The following is a 22257-nucleotide window of genomic DNA, read 5'->3' on the forward strand; positions in this document are numbered from 1 at the left end:
CCTAGTAAGTCTGTTCTATTAAGTCGGGTCCACCATAATTCAACTAATACATTTATGCAAGTACTAACATTGTAGATTTTATATGCATTCCGTCCTCATTTGTGCCGTCCTCGCGAATAATCTGATAAAGACCTATCTGGGTCCAAACATGATAAGTGGAATAATAAAAACATTAATTTGTGTGACAGTATCCCTATGTTTTTATTCGTTTGTAAATGCCCAAAACTATTTTCAAGGTAAAAAGAAAGTGAAGCTATCCCCGTAACAAGCCGTGGAGACCCATAGGGTTCTGAGACATCGAGGCTCCCACATTTTCCAGACAATCGGCTGATAAATGGAAGATTCCTGACACTCAATTCTGTTAGAGGCTGAGTTGATTGCAGGGCCATAGTGCTGCTCGAAGGAATGGGTCGATTGAAAAATGCAATGACCTCATCGGGAATCGATCCCGCGGCCTTCAAGATTGTAGCATAGTGCCTCAACTCACTACACTACCGCGTGCCCCTNAGGTTCTGAGACATCGAGGTTCCCACATTTTCTAGACAATCGGCTGATAAATGGAAGATTCCTGACACTCATTTCTGTTAGAGGCTGAGTTGATTGCAGGGCCATAGTGCGGCTGGAAGGAATAGGTAAATTGAAAAATGCAAAGACCTCATCGGGAATCGATCCCGCGACCTTCCAGATTGTAGCATAGTGCCTCAACTCACTACACTACCGCGTGCCCCTGTCTCTTATCATTACCGTATTAAAGCAACCTGCAATTAAATGCTATCCCGCGCCAGCTCAACTCAGCCCAGTCTCCCACAAATTCTCCAGTGGCTGTAACACGGATATTTCCCAACTGACTGCTTTCTTCTTTATTTATTGAAAGATGGATAATTGTATGCTTTCAGTTTGAAATGTAATTGTGTGTAATCCAAATAGAAATGATACATTACATTGTGTTAGATAAAGTATACCGGCCGTTTCGTGTTGCTTGCTTCGATTTATCTCGATCTCTGAATATCGTAATATATCGTTCTTTCTAATGTACACATGACTCTCGTCTGTGCTTAGACACCCCTTGTTGCATGCGAGTTCGACGAGTTCGATTTCATTTTAAAGCAATCAACTAATATAGACAAATTTCAAATAAAACTTTCCCTTGGATGTGAATTAGTTGCTGACAAGGCGAGAGAGTCGGGAGGGAACGTGAGAAAATTGTTGTCTGCCTTTGCGAAGGAAGAAAGGGAAAATTGTTCAATTTGTGAGAATTCACCGTTTGCAAACCCCCCTCCCCCCCCCCAATTTTTCCCTTAACACAATTGTCGCATAAATCAGGGAATACCTGTATTGAATGAGAGTGTGATATTCAGTTGAGGGCAAGCTGTAGTGCACCAGCAGCTTGTCAAGAAGTCCTCTTAGTCTTCCTCAGGCAGACCTGTAAATTCATCACTGTGAGACCACTATGGCGGCAGTCTCGAGATTTATGTGCTGAGTAATCGGTCTAATTCCAAGGTAATATTAAGCATTTCGAAATATACGAGGTGCTAACGGAAAGTTCCCGGACTATGTTAAAAAGAGAAATGCTGGCTTAACTCAATTTTACCTGTCATCTCCTTCAAAATAGTCTCCTTGGGAACGTATACAGCGATCTCATCGTTTTCTCCACACTTCAGAAGTACAGTGGGAATCACTTCCCTTAATGCTGTTGAGTACCGCTTGTCATTCTCTTTGGATGCCAGACACTGTTTCAAAACGTTTCATTTTCAATTTGGGCAACAAAGCGAAATCACAGGGGGCTAAGTCCAGCGAGTAGGGAGGTTGGGGAACTATAAGCATGTTGTTGTTAGTCACAAACCCTGTGGTTTTCAGAGACGTGTGGACAGGCGTATTGTCATGATGAAGGAGGCAGTTGTGGTTGCGCCAAAGTCTGAAAACGTCACAGTAAGAGTCAGAGTTGACCTTAGTGTTAGGAGGAAAAATTCACGGTGAATAATCCCCTTCACGTCGAAAAAACAATGAGCATGCTCTTTGTTGAACTCCGGACGTGTTGCGCTTTCTTGTTCTTTGTGTCTAGGGGCGACGATTGTTGCTTTGTTTCTGGATCATAACCGTAAATCAAACTTTCGTCACCCATTATGATTCTAAAAATAAAATTTTGGGCTTCGTTAGCTTTCTCCCGTAACTTAAGTCACGAGTTTACGTGCTGCCGCTTTTCATCATTTGTCAAGAATTGGGGAACAAACTTCGAGGCAGTGCGGCGCCTGTTAAAATTTCCCGTTAAGATCTCCTGGCAAACTCCGTAACTGATCCCAACGGTGCCTGCGAACTCATGGATTGTTCAGCGACGCTCTTCATGGATGAGTTCCCGAATTTTTTCAACATTCTCTGTCGTTCTGCTGGTGCTTGGTTGCCCTGAACTTTCGTCATCTTCAACTGACACTCGACCGGCCTTGAAATGCGAATTCCACTGAAGACCGCTGTCCGAAAAAGAATGTTCTCCGAAAGCCTCATGAAGCATTTCGAGGGTTTCAAAGGCGGATTTACCGAGCTTCACGCAAAACTTGATGCAGACACGTTGCTCGATTTTGCCATCCATCACAGACAAAACGAAACACGAAGTCGAAAAAGCACTCATGTAAAAACAGTGCTTGTTCACAGCGCGGTGTGACGTGGCAGACTGATGAAATAGGCATCAGGAAGTGTGACCTTGGCCTGACCTCTCATTTTCTTTCACCGAGGCAGTTACAACAGTAACAGTCTGGNTAAGACAAAACGAAACACGAAGTCGAAAAAAACACTCATGTAAAAACAGTGCTTGTTCACAGCGCGGTGTGACGTAGCAGACTGATGAAATAGGCATCAGGAAGTGTGACCTTGGCCTGGCCTCTCATTTTCTTTCACCGAGGCAGTTACAACAGTAACAGTCTGGGATCTGTCAGCTTGAGACTGGGGATTCTTCAGTGTCCTGTATTGCTTGGGGGAACGCGGTAGCGTACTTGATTGTGCACTATGCTACAAGACTGGAAGTCGCAGGTCCGGTTCCCGATGAAGTCTTTTGGATGTTTCAATTGACTTAATCATTCCATTCTCACTATGACCCTGGATCGACTCAGCCTCTAACAGAAATATGTACCAGGAAGCTTCCTGGGGGTGAAGGGCGACCGGCGCGTAAGGCTATCCTTATCGTTATCTGTGAGCTGATTGTCTAGAGAAAATGTGGGATCCTCGACGTCTTACAACCCTATGGGCCTCCATGACCTGTTATATGGGTAGCTTCACCTTTTACCCCTACTGCTTATTCAATATGCTTGCAGCTACCATCCATGTCTGGAAGCTGTCTCCTCTATCCATGAATTCAGGATTTGCCATGCTGCGGTGTTAAAAATGCCAATTGGGATCTATAATGGCCACTGTGAGATTAATTCCTGTTACTTAGGAAAACATAATAATAATTTACGTCGTTGTTTTTATTGTAACGTGTTTTGCCACTGAAGACGCCGTGTTTGCCGATAGCCTAGCAACGCTGCCGGGATTTGTTTATTGCTGCATAGCAACCGCGGCATCCCTTGGTCACGTCACCACGGGAGGGGGCTGGGTGTTGACTGGCCTATTGCCGTAGGAACGGCAACGCTCCGAAGGTGTTACGTCACCGCTGGCGGGGGAGGGTGTGTCCTGCATAGCGCAAATACGTTACACTATTAACGCTTTCAGTCTTGGCGGTAACTCTATGTGCCGCCTGTTTTTACATGCTAAAACTCTGCATTCTGCCAACAGAGTGAATTTGTATGTTTCGTATAGCTCCGCAATAAACAGCGACTCTTTCTATCAAGAACATTATCCGGATTGACTTTGTAGTGAGACGTAATATGTTTCCAGTGAGGTACGAACTGAATTGATATATGTTATTTAGATGAAGACTGCAAGGTTTCTGTTCGTGAACCTCATTGTGCTCGGCCCCAAGACGAAATGACTGGCAGTAAACCGTCAAATCTGACCCTGACCTTACTTAGAACAGTGCAGTGACAAATGGTGTGGTGTCCATAGGGCCAGGACAACGTGGCGGCGCGGAACTGCAATGCAACAAACGTATCTCCTCCACAGAAACAACGACCCCTCCCCTCGTCGAAGGGGAGGCCCCATTTCGCAAACACATATATGTTTAGGAGAGGAAAAAAAATTGCCAATCGTCTCGGCGAAACCTTAAGCCAAGAATGATTAAGCCCAGCAACAATTTAAAGGGTTAAACAGAGTTTGAAATCAACTCACTGATCGAGTTGGTTGCAGGGGAATTCCCTTCCGATTTCTGTTCTGTTTCGCATTTCAGCCGGAACGCTGACTGACTTTCGTGCAGAAGGAAGAATTTTCAATAACATGTCATATGTGCGATACGTACATTTGACGAAAGGACAAGCATATTCATAAGAGACAAGCCCAGTCTTCTCGTCAGAGAGAATGTTACATAAGGACTATTACCGCAAAGATACAGTTGAAAAAAAAATCTTATCTTCAGTCTCAAGCGGCCTGACGCCAAGTCGAACTGATTGACAGTAAACAGCCAATCATAGAGTAACTTTGATGTTGACTGACTTTTGTGGTTTTTCTCAGTTCCCCCGAGCAAAGGCCAGGATACTCCTTTAAATTATGTCACTACCGGCCCCTTCTATATCCGTTCCTAATTCATTATTTAAAATTGCCCAGTAATTCAAAGCCGTGTAGCCTGAGTTACCGACAGTGTTGTTAAACAAAGTAACAGCGGATAAATGAGTACGTAAATACATAAAGTGAGCCGGGATAGCTCAGTCTGTATAGTTACTGCATAGGGGCTGGACGACAGAGTTGTCGGAGTTCGAGTCCCAGTAGGGTCAGAATTATCACTTCTCAATATCGTCCTGACCGGCACTGGGGTTCACCCAGTCACCTAACCAATGGGTACTGGGCTCTCTCCCCTGGGATGAAGCGGCAGGGGCATGAATCTGACCACTCACTTCCAGTTAGTGCCGAGGTCAAGAAAATGTGGCCCTATACATCCACTCCCTCATATGCCTTCATGGTGAAGTGCTTAATTAGTTAAGTACAGGGACGACTTTACGTTTTACTTTTCACGTAAATAAATAAATTAATTAATAAGACTGACTTGTATCGCTGTTGCACGAAGGTTGAAGGAACGTTGTGTACGTTATATGGCAGGCTGTATGTACGTTGTTGTCATTTATTTGGAGGAGCAATTTGTTTCATTATTGCGCTGTGTTCCCATTGTTTAGACGGGACATGACGACCATCTTGTAGCAATGGTTACTCAGCCCCCATAAATAAACTCGTTTTATAAGTGTAATTCCGTGAGGAACTCAGGACGAAATCGACGTCCTTAGTACTGTTATTATTAAAACTGTAGTCTAGCATCTACCAAACGAGATTGTACTACTTCTTCGGAAAACATCGGCTTTGCTAGGCCTGTAAGTATTCATAAACTGTCGCGGTACAAATGTGAGATGAACAGGTGATTATTCACTGTTTACCATCGTCATCAACGTCCTTTAGCTCCCGCTGGAGTACAGACCATTAACAAAATGTCGCCATCTCACGCGGTTCTTGCTGAGTTGTTTATTTTCTGCCCATGTCTTCCCATCAGCCAAGGCTTCCTCTCATATTGTTCTCTGCCAGCTCCTCTTTTCCTTTGTCCTTGTCTGTTCCACTCCATAACCTCCTTCTCAACTGCATTTTCCTTTCGAAGAATATGGGCGATCCTGTTCCGTTTACGTCTGGTTATCTCTTCAGTTATTTTTATTTCATTTTCTGTTTTCATAGTTCATCATTCGTTATTCTAACGGGCCACCTCACCTTTACTTTTCTGCGAAAGCACCGATTTACAAAACTTTGTAACTTTCTACATATTTCCTGGGTGACTCACCATGCCTCACATCCATATAATAAAATTTATTTCGCATTAGAGTTGAAAATTCTGTTTTGTTCTTAATGAATCGTCACTTCCAAATTTTCTGTAGTTGATTAAAAGCCCCATTTGCTTTAGATGTTTTGTTTCTTACATCTTCCATACTTACCAGCCTCCTCTGTAACTGTTTACCACCAAGGAAATATACATCGCGAGGACTAACTATCGTTACATTCAACTTACCCAAAAGAACATTATAATGATAAATTCATATTTTCACACGCCTGTCTCGAGTATTTAACACTACATTGGACGTTGTTCAATTTTATAAGCCTGTGTTCGCACAGCCGCCATATTGGAATTCTTGATTTCAAGGGTCACTCAATTGTTAAATTAGGTTTAACCTGTTGTTGTGTATACTCGTTTATTATCACATGTACGATTTTTATTCTTATTGTATATTATTTTATTGCTTTTAACCAGTGTCTAGTCTAGATTTGTCTAGTTTGTGAATTGAATAGAAACTAACTTGTACGAACCCTTTATTTTAAATGAGAATGTTAACGTTGCTGGTTGGTAATTGTGTGTGAGAAACTTACAGCACCTGAAGATGACCCGTTTGACGTCGAAATATGTAGTGCGTGCTATATAAATAAATTAATAATAAAATATTCTTACGTTGATTGTAAAATTGTATATGTATCACAAAAGGTAACATTTTGCAGACTGGATCTGGTAAAGCTGGTTTTATTACCCTTGTGGAATATATCGGTTGGATACAAACCGTTGTCAATATGTATATGTACAATATAGACGGGCATAACTATAATCATTCCTGTTTAAACATTTTAGAATTCGTTGCTGTACAGCAATTAAGCCAATAGAGACATGTAAGTTTTTAAGCTTTCATGGCGGTCATTATTGATGTTTCGGCCCGCAAGGCGTGACGCTGCGTAATGGTCATACCAAATTTTCGGAGGGATATAGTGCCTCCGTTTTCAAGGTTTAATTACGCGAGGAATCGGCTGGGTTACGTCAACAAGATATAAGGCAGGTCGACGCCCTGATTCACGGCAGGGAGGCAGTAAGAAAGGTGAAGAGGAAGTGAGAGGAAAACGGCCCATTTCATGGCCCCAGTATCTGTCACCACAGAAGGGACATGCAGCTGAGAGAAAAGAAGTTATATGATATAGGCATGGATTCATACTGTACTAGTTGTTGGTTAATATGATTATGGTAAGGAACCTTCAGTTTCTACGAAACTACGAAATTCTTGCCTAATTGAGGAACTGTCATCTTCTTATGCAGGACTGACTCTCCCTCTCGAAGTTAGCTTTATGTGCCTTCAAGTAAAATATCCTTGTCACTTAGTAATCCATTCTGCTATGTGCGTGTTATCTATGTGAATATACAGAGTGTCCCAGGAGGAATGTGCCAGACTTCGGGAAGGTGTTTCTTATGTTAAAGTATGCCGATATAACCCAAAACACCTATGTCCAAAGTTGAAAGGTTACGGAGATAATGGCCAGAGAAGTGTGAAACTCTGACAGGTGGTNNGGTGTTACACACTTGTTGATTACCAAATACATATTAAAACTGCCAGGAATATGTGGTTTCTGTAATGTTAATAATGTACGTAACATCAAACTAACTTGTGAGTGACATGAAGCCATTAAATTGAACTACAAAAAAAAAACTCGCACGCCACGTCATAGTTGTCGTTAGGGTCCCAAGCACTATACATGACACATGAATGGCAAGCACAGACGTAACATTGCTGACTGCGTGTTCTCGTATGCGAGTGTATGCGGCTAGTGTGAGCGTCATCACCACACTCAAGGACAAACATTGATAAGACTTGTCAGCTGACAGGTACAGTGCGTGGACCCGCCAGAAGACCACACTATTCTCGGGCCATTATCTCCGTAACCGTTCAACTTTGGACATAGGTGTTTTTGATCATATCGGCATACTTTAACATAAGGATCACCCTCCCGAAGTCTGGCACATTCCTCCTGGGACAACCTGTATATCTGGTAGGTAATTCATTGTTTTAACAGAGAAAGGAGGGGAAAAGATAAAGATATGTAAGGGATAAAGGAAAGGAAGAAATGGAGCGAAGTATGGAGACACGAACGAAATGATTCCCGGTTAAATTTTCCGCTTGCAGCTCTATGAAAGAATGGATTTTATCGTGTCCACGCAGAAGACAGTGTTGCAGGAAGTCTTGACGATCTTGACTACGAACAGATGTTTTCTGACAGGCTATAGACTTACACAGTAATTGAGCACTGAAGCCATAAAAAAAATGCAGTTACACCGAGAAAGAATTTTAATACATATTCAGCCCCAGCATAGTGGTGAAGCACACCTAAACAAGTAGAGAGCCGTAGTAGGGAACATGACTTGAGCAACCGGGGCGATCGTTCGCGAAATGCTACGACTGTGAAGTTCATCCCTGAACCTAGAGTATACAGAAAATTTATGTCAAGATGAGAACAGATATATGGCTTCTTTTACGCTGTTCATAATTTCAAAATCCCCAGATCCCCGCCATAGCTCAAGCGGTTAGTCGCTGGCTTCCTACCGCGGCGGCCCGGGTTCGATCCCGGGGTCTGGTCAAGTGGGATTTCTGGCGGACAAAGTGGCGCTGGGGCAGGTTTTCTCCGAATTCTTCGGTTTCCCCTGCCAATCTTCATTCGCCAATTGCTCCACAATCACCCTCACCTATCATCTGGGGCTTGTACAATAGGCCAGAAGTGGCCGCAGTACTAAGGACTTAGTCCCACCCCACTAGCAATAAAAAATATCCCCAGATGCATCGGGAAGCCGGGATAGGTCAGCAAGTAGCGCAACTGGGCCATGGGCTGGACGGCCGAGAAGTCGTCTGTTCCCACATACGTCTTCAAGGAGTGGTGCTTAATTAATGAAACACAGGGACAAATTGTTACATGGAAGTATTATTCCAATTTGTGTCTATAGAGTACTTTAAAGTAGTGAAACATATATTGAAATATAAAGATAAAATTATCCGTGTAACAGGATCTGGAGGCCCATAGGGTTGTCAGATATTGAGGCTCCCACATTTTATAGACAGATGGCTCACAGATGGCGGTGAAGTTGTCAGTCTTACGCGTCGGCCGCCTTTTACCCCCACACCACCCAAGAAGATTCCTGGTACTCAGGCTGAGTCGACGCCAGGGCCATAGTGTCGCTGGAAGTATTAGCTAAATTGAAAAAAAATCCACCTCATCGAGACACGAACCCGCGACCTTCCAGCTTGTAGCATAGTACCTCAACCAACTACGGTACCCCGTGCCCCAATTGAAAAATACCTAAATGAATAACTGTCTAATCGATTTATTTCCCCCAGAAAGTTATGTAATTTCTTTATGTTCATTTACGCCTCTCCTTCAGGTGGATATTCTGACACTGCAGTTAGTAATTATGTAGATGCTTCTATAAACATGTATTTAAATTTAAATTACCTTCTGGTACGAAGAATGTCGTCTTCTGGGATGTGGCTCCGTGTAGATCTAGTGTAAATCGACGTTTCGGAGGAAATTATCGCCTCCATCTTCAGGGTATAAAAATCCGCGAGCAAGGAATCAGCGTGAGCAGGTGTCTGTAGCCATTAGATCTACACGGCACCACATCTCAGAAGACTGCAGCCACTTGCTCACGCTGGTTCCTCTCTCGTGGATTTTTCTACCCTGAAAATTGAGGCGATACGTTCCTCCGAAACGTAGATTTACACAATATCTACACGGGGCTACGTTCCAGAAGACGGCATTCTCCATAGTCACCGCCGTGAAAACCTCAAATCTTACATACCTTCTGGTACGTTCTGTCTGTTTTACTTGGCTTGCAAAACGGATGTCCGGCTTTCGTTTTATCGGAGAGGCCTTCATAACTTCCCGATGTTTAAGCAGGCTGACCACAGATCAACGGATCTGCAGTTCCACCGGTACATAGACGCTTCACAGTTCCAATTTGTCAGTTTAACTACAGAGATTCGAATCGGATTGCACGTGAGAAAGCAGCAGATGTGTACCTGCTGAGTTTCTCAGACCATGTGCCTATGGCCTGCATATGGCTGGTGAAGAGTAAACCGGAAAAGATCTGGAAAGAGACTATCGTGGCCTAATGAGGCATTATCCTGGAGTTCGTCTGAGCCTGGAGAAATTCACTGAGAGAGCGTAGTCCGTGTCCCAGGAGAGATGTGAACTAAGTACCTTCCAAATACAAATCTGCGCCGAAAGTTATGGTCGTTATGGTTATCCAGTTGGCCTTGAATTGCAGTTTTTATAAATTTCGAAGACCCCATTGCATCGTCTTCATGAAATCCTGCATTATGACAGAAATAATTCGGTTTAGCTCACAATTAAAAAAATAATACCACCATCTCATCTGTATGTGGGTTTAAGTGTCCAGTTCTTCTAAGGTTTACGAATAAAATTCTTGTATGTTTTCTTGTTTCTTCTTTATGTGATGCATAAGCTGTATGATTCTCTAATACCATCATCACAACTGCCTGTTAGTAACCTAAGGTAAACGTAAAGTTCTCCCTGTGCTTAACTAATTAAGCACTACGCCATGAAGGCGTATGTGGGAGTGGATGTATAGATCCACATTCTCTTAAACTCGGCATTAGTTGGAGGTGAGTGGGCAGCTTCACGGCCCTGCCGCTTTACCTCCGAGAATAGAGTTCCCGGTACCCATTGGATAGGAGGTTGGCTGGACCCCAGAGCCGATCTGGAAGACACGGAAAAGAGAAAATTCTTGACCCTAACAGGACTCGAACTCATATCCTTCAGTCGTCCAGCCCGTAGCCAGTTGCTATACCGACTACGCCATTCTGGATCCTTGCCTGTCAGTAACAGTGTTTCTTGCTACCCACTACAAGTTTCGACCATATTTCTGGACCATGATCAGTGGTAAAACCCTTAAACATCAATTGCCTCAATTGTCATGCCATACAATTTAATGGAATGTGGATTTGTTTCTCATAAGCGTTGCCCAGTGTGTTATCTATCATAGGGCCGAATCGTGACTAGCCCGTCCACCGGAATAATACTAGGTAAATAAATGTCTGGCATGTACTGTCTTCGCTCGCTTGGAAACCGGGATCGTGGGTTCGAATCCCACTCAGGACATGGATGTTTAGTTTGTATGTGTGCGTTTTTCTGTGTTTGTGTACAGGTAGAAGCTTTGCGACGAGCTGATCACCCGCCCAAGGAGTCCTACCGAATGTGTAAGATCTAGAAAAACCGAAGTGAACGGAGAAGGTCATGGAGGTAGGCTTAGGCCCACTGGGGCTGTAATGCCAAGGAAAAAAATTAAAAATAAAAAAAAAGTCTGGAGATCCTCGTTGAGCAATTGTCTTCATGCGCCTATTTGTTCATACGTGCATTTCTTGGGTTCAGTTATCCATATCGACACATTGCTTTCACGCGTGATTTCAGTTCTTACTTAAAACTGAGGGAACGAAGTAATTAAAACTCAATGAGAGTTTGAGGACATGGGACCTGCACATGAGACATTCTGTCTTTCACTTAATATGATACAGGATGTCCCCGGAGGAAAAGTCAATATTCATGGTCATAGTACCGGTCATTCTAAGCCAAACTGTATAAGTACACGTGTTCTATTCCGAACGGTTTCCGAGTTACAGCTATTTCACTGTACAGTAGTTTGGATTTGGCACTCAGATTAACATGTCCTCACAGGGGTTGCAAAATGCGTTATGATGACGGTGGAATTTTCGAAAATATATTATACTAGTTAAACTGTACCAACTTTATCACTTGAACAATAAATACCAGTATTAGAAGCAGTACGTAATATATCTCTTTCGTGTCGACAGTTTTGAAACCGTACAGTGAAATAGCTCTATCTCGGAAACCATTCTATGTACAGACATATATTTTTGCTTAGAATGACCGATACTATGACCTCCCATAATATTGACCTTTCATGCTGGGACAATCTGTATATAATGCTTTTACTTTTAAAACTGCTGATAAATTCGCTTATGTCCATATATTTTGAAAGGAATCCATAATTCAGGATGTCACATTGTCAGACAACGATCGGAAGTTGCGTCTGGTTTCCGCTGTTTGTGAATTGGAAGGCTAGATGTCAGCACTACCGATCTACCTTCAAAACATACACTTGGATATATATACATCCAACTGTATATCGTGGATGTGCTGATATAAACGTAACTTTCTTCTGTTTAAGCGAAAATTGCTGCATAAAGCCAGACGTCTCTGGAAAACGAAACAAGGCCCATCAGATACTTGGTCAACGCTGAAGATCGGATAATAAACTCGGCAAAAATAACGCTGGAATTTTGTGAATCTGGGGCAAATTGTTACATAGGCCCTATTTTATTACATCACAAATTTTAATGTCTTAACAATTGCTTGTTTCCTAAGCATTCAACAAATTACAATTGTTTATAATAACTCTTTTGGTGAAGGCACTATGCTACAAGCACGGATGTCGCGGGTTCGATTCCCGGTGAGGTCATTGGATTTTGTAATTAACCTAATCATTTCAGCCGCACTATTGCCCTGGGGTTGACTCAGCCTCTAACCGAAATGAGTACCAGGAGTCTTCCTTGGGGTAAAGGACGGCGGGCTCGTAAGGCTGAGAACTTCACCGCCCTCTGTCAGCAGATTGTCACGAAAATGTGGGAGCCTCGACGTTTCACAGCCATGTCAGTTTCCCCGGCCTGTTACAGGAATAGCTTTACCTTTACTTTTAACTGTTTTAGTCTAAATTATTTCACCTCTTTTGTATCAATTCGAAATTTGGTCTCGCCTCTCAGGAAGAACAATGAACAGGGTTTTAAGAACAGAGTCCTGAGCAGAATATTTGGATCTAAGAGAGGGAGAGTTTCCTTTTCGATGGTTCTTCCAGCCCATTCAGGGTCCAGAACGTTTTTCAGTTCCGTAATCGTTTTTCACAAACGGTAGGACTCCTTGGACGAGGGATCAGCTGGGCGCAAGAACTCTACCTAAATACTGGACAACACAAACACAGAATAAACGCATACACACACACACACACAAAACATCTATGCCTTGTTGGATTCGAACCCACAATCCCAGCGTCCGAGCTAGCGAAGACACTTCATGTCTTAGACCGCACGGCGCGGCTACTGTGACCGGCGAGAGAGAAGGGTTACTCGTGAAAATTACCTAATGAAGAGCTTCACAATTTGTTCCCATTCATCCCGGATGCCACGACCGAACACATGCCACTCGCGTTTCTTGTTCGGAAGGAGCTGGACTATAATGAGGTTCCTCGTGGTTTCCCTCAGTTCCCCCAAGCAAATGCCCGGACAACACTTCACACTAAGTCACAACCCTTCCGCATATTGGTCTGCCATTCGACTTTATAAATCAGACCAATTGAAAGCGTAGGTAAATTAACCAAGGATAGGCAATACAAATGAAATTTTCTTTTTCACCAAATGCTATGATGATTATTGTTATTATTATTATTGTTATTATAAAATCATGGAAGATCAGAAGAATAAGAAATGTGAGAGATGGGTAAGGTGTACAATATGTTAGTCAGAAAACGTTAAGAAAAATTGCACCTTGGAATCAAATAGGCATATATGGAAAAATCTGTATTATCAGAATTCATATACAAATAAATGAGGCGGGGGAAGGGATGTAGACTGGATTCATCTGGCTCGAACACGGAAGTGTAGCAAGGCTCTTAAGGAAAAAAAAAAAACTCCTTGGCTTTATTCCTCAAGAGAACTATACCGACCGAGCGACCGTCCCTTGTTCGGCGAAGTTAATGCCAACTTTAGCGGATAGAGGGTGTCGCGTGGTCAGCGCTAGGGATCCACACGGCCGTTAATCTCGGTTTTCTCGACCGGAGCCGTTATTTCCTTGAAATAGCTCCTCAATTATTCTCACGAGGCTGAGTGGACTCCGTTCCAGACTCACTACTTCTCAGAAAAGCTGGTAGCGTCGGGAATCGAACCCGGGACCTCTGGATTTGTAGCCAGAACTGTGACCACTAGACCACAGAGGCGATCTATATGCTAGCCCATTGTGTTGTCTGTGTGCGGCCAAAGTCTTCAAAGTTCTGTAAACTATTCGACCGCTTTTCATGAAAAACTTGACCTGTACATGATGTCACTAGAAGCCACTATAACGTCGTACTTTCTAATTTACCGCCTTAAATAACATTAACACTGGGGGCAATGAAATTTTGATGCGGGTGGGAAAATAGTGTCACTTAATTTATTCATGAGATGTTTTATGATAATGGGTCTTCTAAAACTATACGTCGTTGTTAAGTTAAATTTGTGTATACTGCAAAGCAGGACCGCCTCTGTGGCCTAGTGGTCATAGTTCCTGATTACAGATCCAGAGGTCCGGGTTCGATTCCCGGCGCTACCCGTGTTTCTGAGAAGTAGTGGGTCTGGAACGGGGTCCACTCAGCCTCATGAGGATAACTGAGGAGCTATTTCAAGGAAATAGCGGCTCCGGTCGAGAAAACCGAGATTAACGGCCGTGGGGATCCCTTGCGCTGACCACGCGACACCTCTATCGGCTAAAGTTGGCACTAACTTCGCCTACAAGCGGCGGGTCGCTCGGTCGGTATAGTTCGCTTGCGGACTGCAGGCCACGGAGTAAAATAATGTAAAGCATATCGGCCCTGCAACATAGCGATAATTAATGAACTGTTGGAGCTAGACATGTGTAATTTTGTGTAGAGTTCGATCCTAAACGTACATGTGAATGCTGTATGAAGCATATGTTAACAATTACAAATGTGGCACTTACCGAAACTTGACAAAACTGCAATGAGAAAGTCTGCTGCTCTAAGAATGAATTGCTAAATACGATTGAAATTCTGTGTGGTTGCTTTTAGCCTTACCATACTGATAGGCTATTTAACATATCATTTTGGAAATTAGTAGTACGATTTCAATTTTTTGATCTGAGCAATTTAGGTACGTACTTTCCCCCAGAACGTACGAGATCACATCGAAAATAAATTCACGTATAATGTATAAATGCGTTACAATTCATTCTTCTGCACCATGACAGATTTCAAACAAAACATTTTTACCAGATGGACAATATGTATAGAAGTATACATTTAGCGAGTTTCAGAGCTCAGTGACAGTAACTTTTGCATATTCTAATTAGTTCAAGTCTTTTAAATTGAGCTCCGCTTATAAATTATATATTTTAAAATTTTGTCTTATTTAATAGTGTTTTTACATACAGCTCATTAAATCCTATGTTAACAAATAAACACGAATTAGAGTTGCATGCCATTGAATTGGTGCATCTTAGGTTTCCAAAGATTAGGAAATCTAAGGGCAAAGAATACTTTCAGCTATATAAAATTATCTTTAATATTTATGCATTACTGCCCTTTACAGTGGAGACTGGAGCAAGTCGAACATTATAAATCTGTCATTACAAAAGACAGGACAGGGAAATGTGAAAACATGGACAAATCGCAAATAATAACCAAAGAGACTGCTGTTTTTCATCTCGATTTATGCAATTTTACATAAACATATTATAATATTAATTCACAGGCTGAGTGTGACTACACAGACTGAGGGGACCCTTTAGATAATACAATATTATTTTAAGATAAATCTTATGCACACTTTTCCACACTAAAAAAGTTGTTTATGTTTCAACAACACAACATTGAATTTTTTTCGCAGATTTTGGCCACAAAATCACTTTTATATTTGTTCATAAAATAGTTTACAAGTTGGTGACCTAAAAATTGTTGGAAGGACTAAAACATTTAAAAAGACTTGTCTTCTTTATATATTGTGTAATGAGGAGAAATGATCTGGAAATATTTAAAGTGTAAGGTGCATTTCAAAGGAGATGTATTCAGAGATTCCTCAAGGATTTACAGCCAAACTGTAATCTTGATCCGTGCCGTAATGTTGGCACGAATTCTATAATATCAAACCTCTCATCTTTATATGTAATACTGGAAACATTGTGGCAGTCCATCTACCGTCAAAACAAGACACTTGTTCTTTACTCAAGATTTAAAATGCATCTTCATTTTGTCTAATAAGGCTTTACGAATCCATGGCAATCTCAAATATCACATGATGCTCAATGTCTTACTATACATGTAAATGTCTTTCTTTCATAGATGCCTTTGACGTTAATCAATTCTTTTGTCAATTCTCTTGTATAATGAGCGTAGTAACATGACCTTGAAATTCTCTGATTATATCTCCTAAGTGATGTTCTCTTGCAATTTGTGTCCGTCATTCAATACCAGTAATAATTAACACACTTGCATTATTTTTAAACTCACAACAACCATTTTAATAAGTTTCAATTATTTAATTTAAAAAATTATCAACAGCCACTCAGTCATGGCCTCCTGAAATCACAAGGCCTAACAATGTGCAAAATTTGCTGCTACATGGTAGGATACTGGTGCTGCCCCTAGCGATAACTTACACAACACAATCAGTATTGTTTATTTCTTGTTTCATAACGTCTGTATTTAGTAAGTTCACCGTTAGTGGCAACATCAGCTGTCTCTTATAAGGTTATGGGCGACCTCTGCTGGACTACATACGTGTGGGGATCATGTTACAAGTTTCTATTCATTAAAATCCATCATAGCAGCATGTTTCTTACTTGGAAAAAAAATCTGATAAGACATTAATCACAAGAAACGTTAATAATCATTATTAGGGTGCAGAATTCGATCTTCACTACCATGAATACTTTTCTGTCACTGAAGTGTAATGTTGACTTCAAATTATAATGATAGTTTGAAAGAGAAATTTGCTTTTTATTCCAGGAACGATTATTCTGAAAAGTACATACCTGATTCTATCTTCATTTGGAAAGAAAAGTAGCAACGAGACAGCATTAACTAAAATTTTTAGAACATTTGTATCCATTAAGCCAATGCATTCCAGTTTACACAAATATGAGAAATATGTATTCACAGACCATTTAAAGACCATGAACAGTGTTTACAGTGTAATTAAAATATGACATCCATCATGAGGGAATATTGCCTTCTCTTATACTGAGTAACTGTTCTATCTATAGGTCTTTTAGTAATATCAATTGATAATGTGATGACCTCTGTTGCAAATTGTAATATTGTGCTTTATTTCTCACACTGATCATGTTCTTTAAAATATTTAGGCTAATCATTACAAAAATGATGTAGCCTTCAACATGAAGGTTCAGACTGATCCCCATTAATTCGTATAATATATAGCTTCTGTATAATGGATCATAGTCTGTGTGTATTCGAAGCCACTCTGAAATGTGCAGATCTGTTTCACAGACCACTTCAACAAGCAGTACTACTTTCCTGATATTTATCCCACATTACAATGCATCATGAGAAATAAGTACAACATAACCAATCACACTCCACATTACCATGTGCTGTACACTTGAAAACATGAATGGCACATAGAAATACCCCTCATAAAGTGTTTAAATGAATTTCACGGGAAACACCAAAGAAGTTTTGGTATGGTGCAGATGCAGTCCCTAGTCTGTTACAACAGCATTCTTCAACTATTTTCTGAGATCATATACAAATTTGAAGGGCTCTGTTGTCTAGGATATAACACCGTATACAGACGTTTCGGAGGAACATGTCGCATCTAACTTCAGGGTCAAAGAAAAAGCAAACAAGAAAACAGCGTGAAAGCTCTGCTCTGCTTGGACCTGCTTTCCCAGAAGTTAAAACTCTTCATAGCCACCGCTGTGAGAACCTCAAATCCTATATAACATTTTTTGATAATTCTAATGAATTCTTTTAGCATAAGAATATACAGTGTTTTGTAAACCCATTCATTTCGTATGATTTAAAATACGTAAATCAAACTTAACGAGATAACAAACAGCTGGCCTTTTCTGGATCATATTAAAGAAGACTATTTATTGAATTAATACAATTTGAAGAAAAAAATTGTTCCCAAACACTAATTCGACGAATGCTATGTGAATGTGAGTATGAAACAGGCAAACATATCACTTATCGATCTGTCGATCCAAGAGTTGTTACAAAATTATGTCAGAAATATATTAATCGATACATATTCAGTTCGCATGGCATACTTTTGTGAACATAGTCTGTTTGCGCTAAATGAAAGTGCATTGCTGGCTAATGGGTGGTTACTTTGCAATGATATTTTTAATTGTTCTTCTATTTGAATGCTTTGAAAGTGAAAGTAAACTTAAGTATTTGTCTTTTAATAGGAAAATGTGGGCAAATCGAAGATGTAACCATTAACGGTACAAATATTTATGTAACTATGAACTAAATATTAAAGTCAGTAAAACGCAAGCAACATGAGTACAAGAAAAAACCAAATAAGAACTAGTGTAACAGGCAGACGTAAATGATTGAGAAGCCGGAAAATGTTACCCACGAGACCAGTGTCCGCGCGGCTACAGTGACCGGCTTGAAGGCTAAAATATATTCACCATGCTCTTTAGAATGTGGGCAAGAAATTAACTGATATATATGGTGATGTTACAGATGAAAATGATATAGTAAACTGGGTACTATCTTGATGGTGTGTGTGCTACTGCTTCAAACAGAATATTGATCACTTCATGCTATCTTACCATAGTCCTGTCGAAAATCTGAACGCTTCTGAAGATCCACTCTAAAAATAATTCTTCATTTGTGATATAGAGACTGTTACACATATTGGGAGACCTACTGCTCAAGTGATACTGCAGTTCAGGGATTCTGGATGTAACCAAAATAAAAGACACAACAAAGGCAAAGGAAATGTGAGATAATTGGGATAATGCGTTTGTAACAGCGAAAGGGTGTTTTGGCCAGTCTTGTATAATCTATAAAGGGTGGGCCTTTCACTGTTGGAACCTTCAAAAAAGTGGGTGCTTATTTCCTTTCGTTGGAAAACAGTAAAAAATATAATAATTAAAATAATAACAAATCTATAATGAATACTACAAATTTTGCTGGATCTCGATCCCTAAGCAGAACAATTCGAGTTCCAGAGAAGTTAAGAAAAAATCCACATTCACACGTATGCACATACTCACACGCATGTAAACTTTGTTGCCTCATCTACCGCTCATTTGAAGTGACTGTGAAACTAGTTCTGCAGTCTCTCAGGGGACAGTTATTTACAACATTCACGCACACACACTGTATTTTTTGTACTTGTTCGAGCTCCTGTAATTTCGAACAGGGAATCTGTTGCTGCTTCACGAACACTGTCCAGAACAAAATGGCTGCCGCCACATTCATGGAGACAAAAATGTGACTGTCGCTGCACATAGGCTGGCGGCTGGGACGCAGGAGAATTATCACGTGTACTCTGACCTCCAGCTCGTCTGAAAGAGAGACAATCAGTCACTTGGACAGGCTGAAACCTTTCCTTCCCACCACAATGCCAGCTGGCCAGTTATGGCATTCACTAATTTTTGATTATCGTTAAAAGTCATGTGTAGCTATTGTGATCTGCATTCGCAAATAAACTGCAAGCTTCACTACGTAAAGCTGTTTATTACTTTGGAGCATAGGGCTAATTTCTGTTTCATGATCATTTTACAGACGGTAGACTCCTTGGACGGGTGACCAGCTCGTCGCAAGACCTCTGCCTAAACAGAGGACAGCACAAATACAGAATAAACGCATACACACACCAAACATCCATGCCTTGTGTGGGATTCGAACCCAAGATTCCGGCTCCCGAGCAGGCGAAGACAGTACATGCCTTAGACCGCTCGGCTACCGTGACCGGCATTAATACCATTACATTTCGAAAATTGTTTTCATTTGTGTCTTCAGATGAAAATAATATAAAAGAAAATCTGCTCTGTTGGTGTTCATGATTCAAAAGTTGTTATATCGGGGTTCCGGAAAATGTTTCCTTTGTATCTTGTTCCGCTGAAGCCACAAACAGAACCAGCTTCCGACAAGCTGGAACCCTTAGCAGAACCTTCAGCATTATGTCACAACATCATCAAAATACTTTAAACGTAGCAAAAGTCATGCTTAATGACAAAGATGATGACAATATAACTGGATGTCAGTCATTTTGACTGAAGTTCTTTTCGTGACTTTCTCCAAATATTGTGACCACTACTACAGCTGGCCGTATCACTTCCGGTTCAGCGTGTACAGATCACCAACAGAAGTTACTGCGAATTAAGCAATGATGTATGAGTGACTGGAGCCAAATCACTCGCAAGGAAGCGTCCAGAAACTTACCATTCCGTTCGACGTCGCCGCAAGTCCCAGACCGCCTGATCCGAGAGCTGATAACGACGTCATGTGATGGTGGTGCATACCGTGATGGGGTGGCGGTCCTGGAGGGGGGACAGGCCCCGGGGGACCAGGGTTCATGAACCCTTGGTGGTGAGTGTTGTGATACATGTAGTGTGACATGGCAGCGTGATGCGGGTGCAGGTGGGGGTGTACATTAGCGCCACCACCCATCGGCGAGCCGAAACCCCCAGCTCCTGTTCCAAACCCCCCGGATTTTCCTGTGGGATCCAGGGGCTTGATCATGTCAGACATGACTCCTCCTAGAGACAGGCATGAGCCCGGAACTCCGCCCTTCTTCTTCTTGGACTTGGAGGAGAGCTTCCGGTTCCGGGTCTGGATTCCCTCCTTCTTCATGGTTAGTGGTCGGTTCACCTGGGAACATAGAAGCGGGAATTTCTCTGTTACACTTATCTTCATGTCTAATGAACCAGAGACGAAGATGTCTGAGAATCTCGTGCTGAGAATATTCGGGCATCCGAGGAGGGAAGTCACAAAATGTTAGAGGAAATTACATAATGAAGCGCTTTGTAATTAATTAGAATAATCAAGTTAAGGAGGATGAGATGGGCATAGCATGTAGCACGATTGGGGGAGAAAAGGAATGCATGTAGGATATTGATGGGAAAGCGAGAAGGAAAGAGATCACTAGGTAGACCATAACATAGGTGGGCGAGCAATATTAAAATGGATCTCAGAGATATGGGATGGTACTGTATAGATTGGATTGATCTGGCTCAGGATAGGGACCAGTGGAGGGCTCTCGTGAATACGGTAATGAACCTTCGGCTTCCATAAAATACTGGGAAGTTCTTGAGGAGCTGCACAACTGGCGGCTTCTCAAGAAGGGCTCAGCTCCACGAGTGAGTGAGAGCTTCATAATTTGGACTCTTCACGAAATATTATAATAAGAGATTAGAGAAAAATAAGATCGGCAAGGTACATAGCATGCAAGTAAGAGATGAGAAATGCGTACAAAAATTGTAGTCTAAAAACCCGAAGAGGAGAGATCTTTCATAGGACCTAGGAGCAAACGGGGGGATAATTTTAAAATGGGTCTTAAATACGTGTGTGAGGCTGTGAACTCCGTACATCCAGTTCTGAATAAGATGAGAACTATACCGATGATGAAATAAATGGCAGGGAACATATATTGACTAGCTAAACGACTACTAGCTTATAAAGAAGGACTCAGCTCTACACTGTCACTTAATAATTCAATAACCTCTTAAGCAATATTCATAACGAGCGTATTGATCAGTCAATCAAGAGGCTACGGACTTTGTAACGTACGTGAGGAGAGTAAACAAGAGAAATACTTGAAATGTCTCGCTTTGCAAGCAGAAGGGCCCCTCGGTGAGTGGCACAAGCCCACACAACAATCCCATCAATAAACAAGTCGACGCAATTAAAACGAACTGGGATGGAATAAGAGAAAGAGCCTAATGTGGGTCTCCTGACCCCATTTATAATCTTTATGCACCAACAGTGCAGCATAATGAAAAGGAGATGATGCTCTTTTGTTACGCTCAATTTGTCGGCCATTTTCAGTGTCTGGCTTGGTGTTAATAGAGAGTCATTATCAGCGGGCCACGGGTGAGTAAGAGTCTTCTCGAAAACATCAGTCCTTCACACCGGTTCACAGAATCTACCTTCATTGCAAACCGCAGATGGATGTTAGGACGATTTGTGAGGAATCCGTTGAGAAAATGAGAAAGCATCTTGTCGTATAGTGTGATATCATAGAAATTGTCAGCAGTGACTGAGAAAAACTCTTCACGCGCTATAGTCAGTCCCTGGGAGTGATTCGAACTGGTTTCCTTCTAAATATGTAGGATTAGTATTTATTGTTTTTCTCTGGCTCTACTGTTCTTTGTTGGGCCCTGGCCGCTTTTTAGTTTCTTAAAACTATACACAGTCGGTATTAGTCCTTGCATGGGAGATCAGCCCGTCGCAAGGCCTCTACCTATACACAGGACAACACAAACACATAATAAACGCAGACGGACACACTCGTGTGGGATTTGAAAGCACGATCCCAGTGTTCGAGCCGGCGAAGACAG

At 41.6% G+C, this 22257-nt stretch overlaps 1 protein-coding gene across 4 annotated transcripts in view; it reads right to left on the minus strand.

The window, feature by feature from the left end:
• Positions 1 to 15406: 15406 nt before the first annotated feature.
• The window catches only part of LOC111872080 (GATA-binding factor C), a 388402-nt gene continuing 381551 nt past the window's right edge, over positions 15407 to 22257 (minus strand). For all 4 annotated transcript variants that reach the window (XM_033754516.1, XM_023865623.2, XM_033754518.1 and 1 more), the window contains exons 6-7: positions 20141 to 20569; positions 15407 to 19260 (exon numbers count right to left, since the gene is read on the minus strand). In XM_033754516.1, coding sequence (XP_033610407.1) covers positions 19234 to 19260; positions 20141 to 20569 — 456 coding nt within the window. In that variant the 3' untranslated portion in view covers positions 15407 to 19233. The remainder of the gene's footprint in view (positions 19261 to 20140; positions 20570 to 22257) is intronic.

The sequence above is a fragment of the Cryptotermes secundus genome, unplaced genomic scaffold, assembly GCF_002891405.2.
Source record: "Cryptotermes secundus unplaced genomic scaffold, Csec_1.0 scaffold329, whole genome shotgun sequence".
NCBI lineage: Eukaryota > Metazoa > Arthropoda > Insecta > Blattodea > Kalotermitidae > Cryptotermes > Cryptotermes secundus.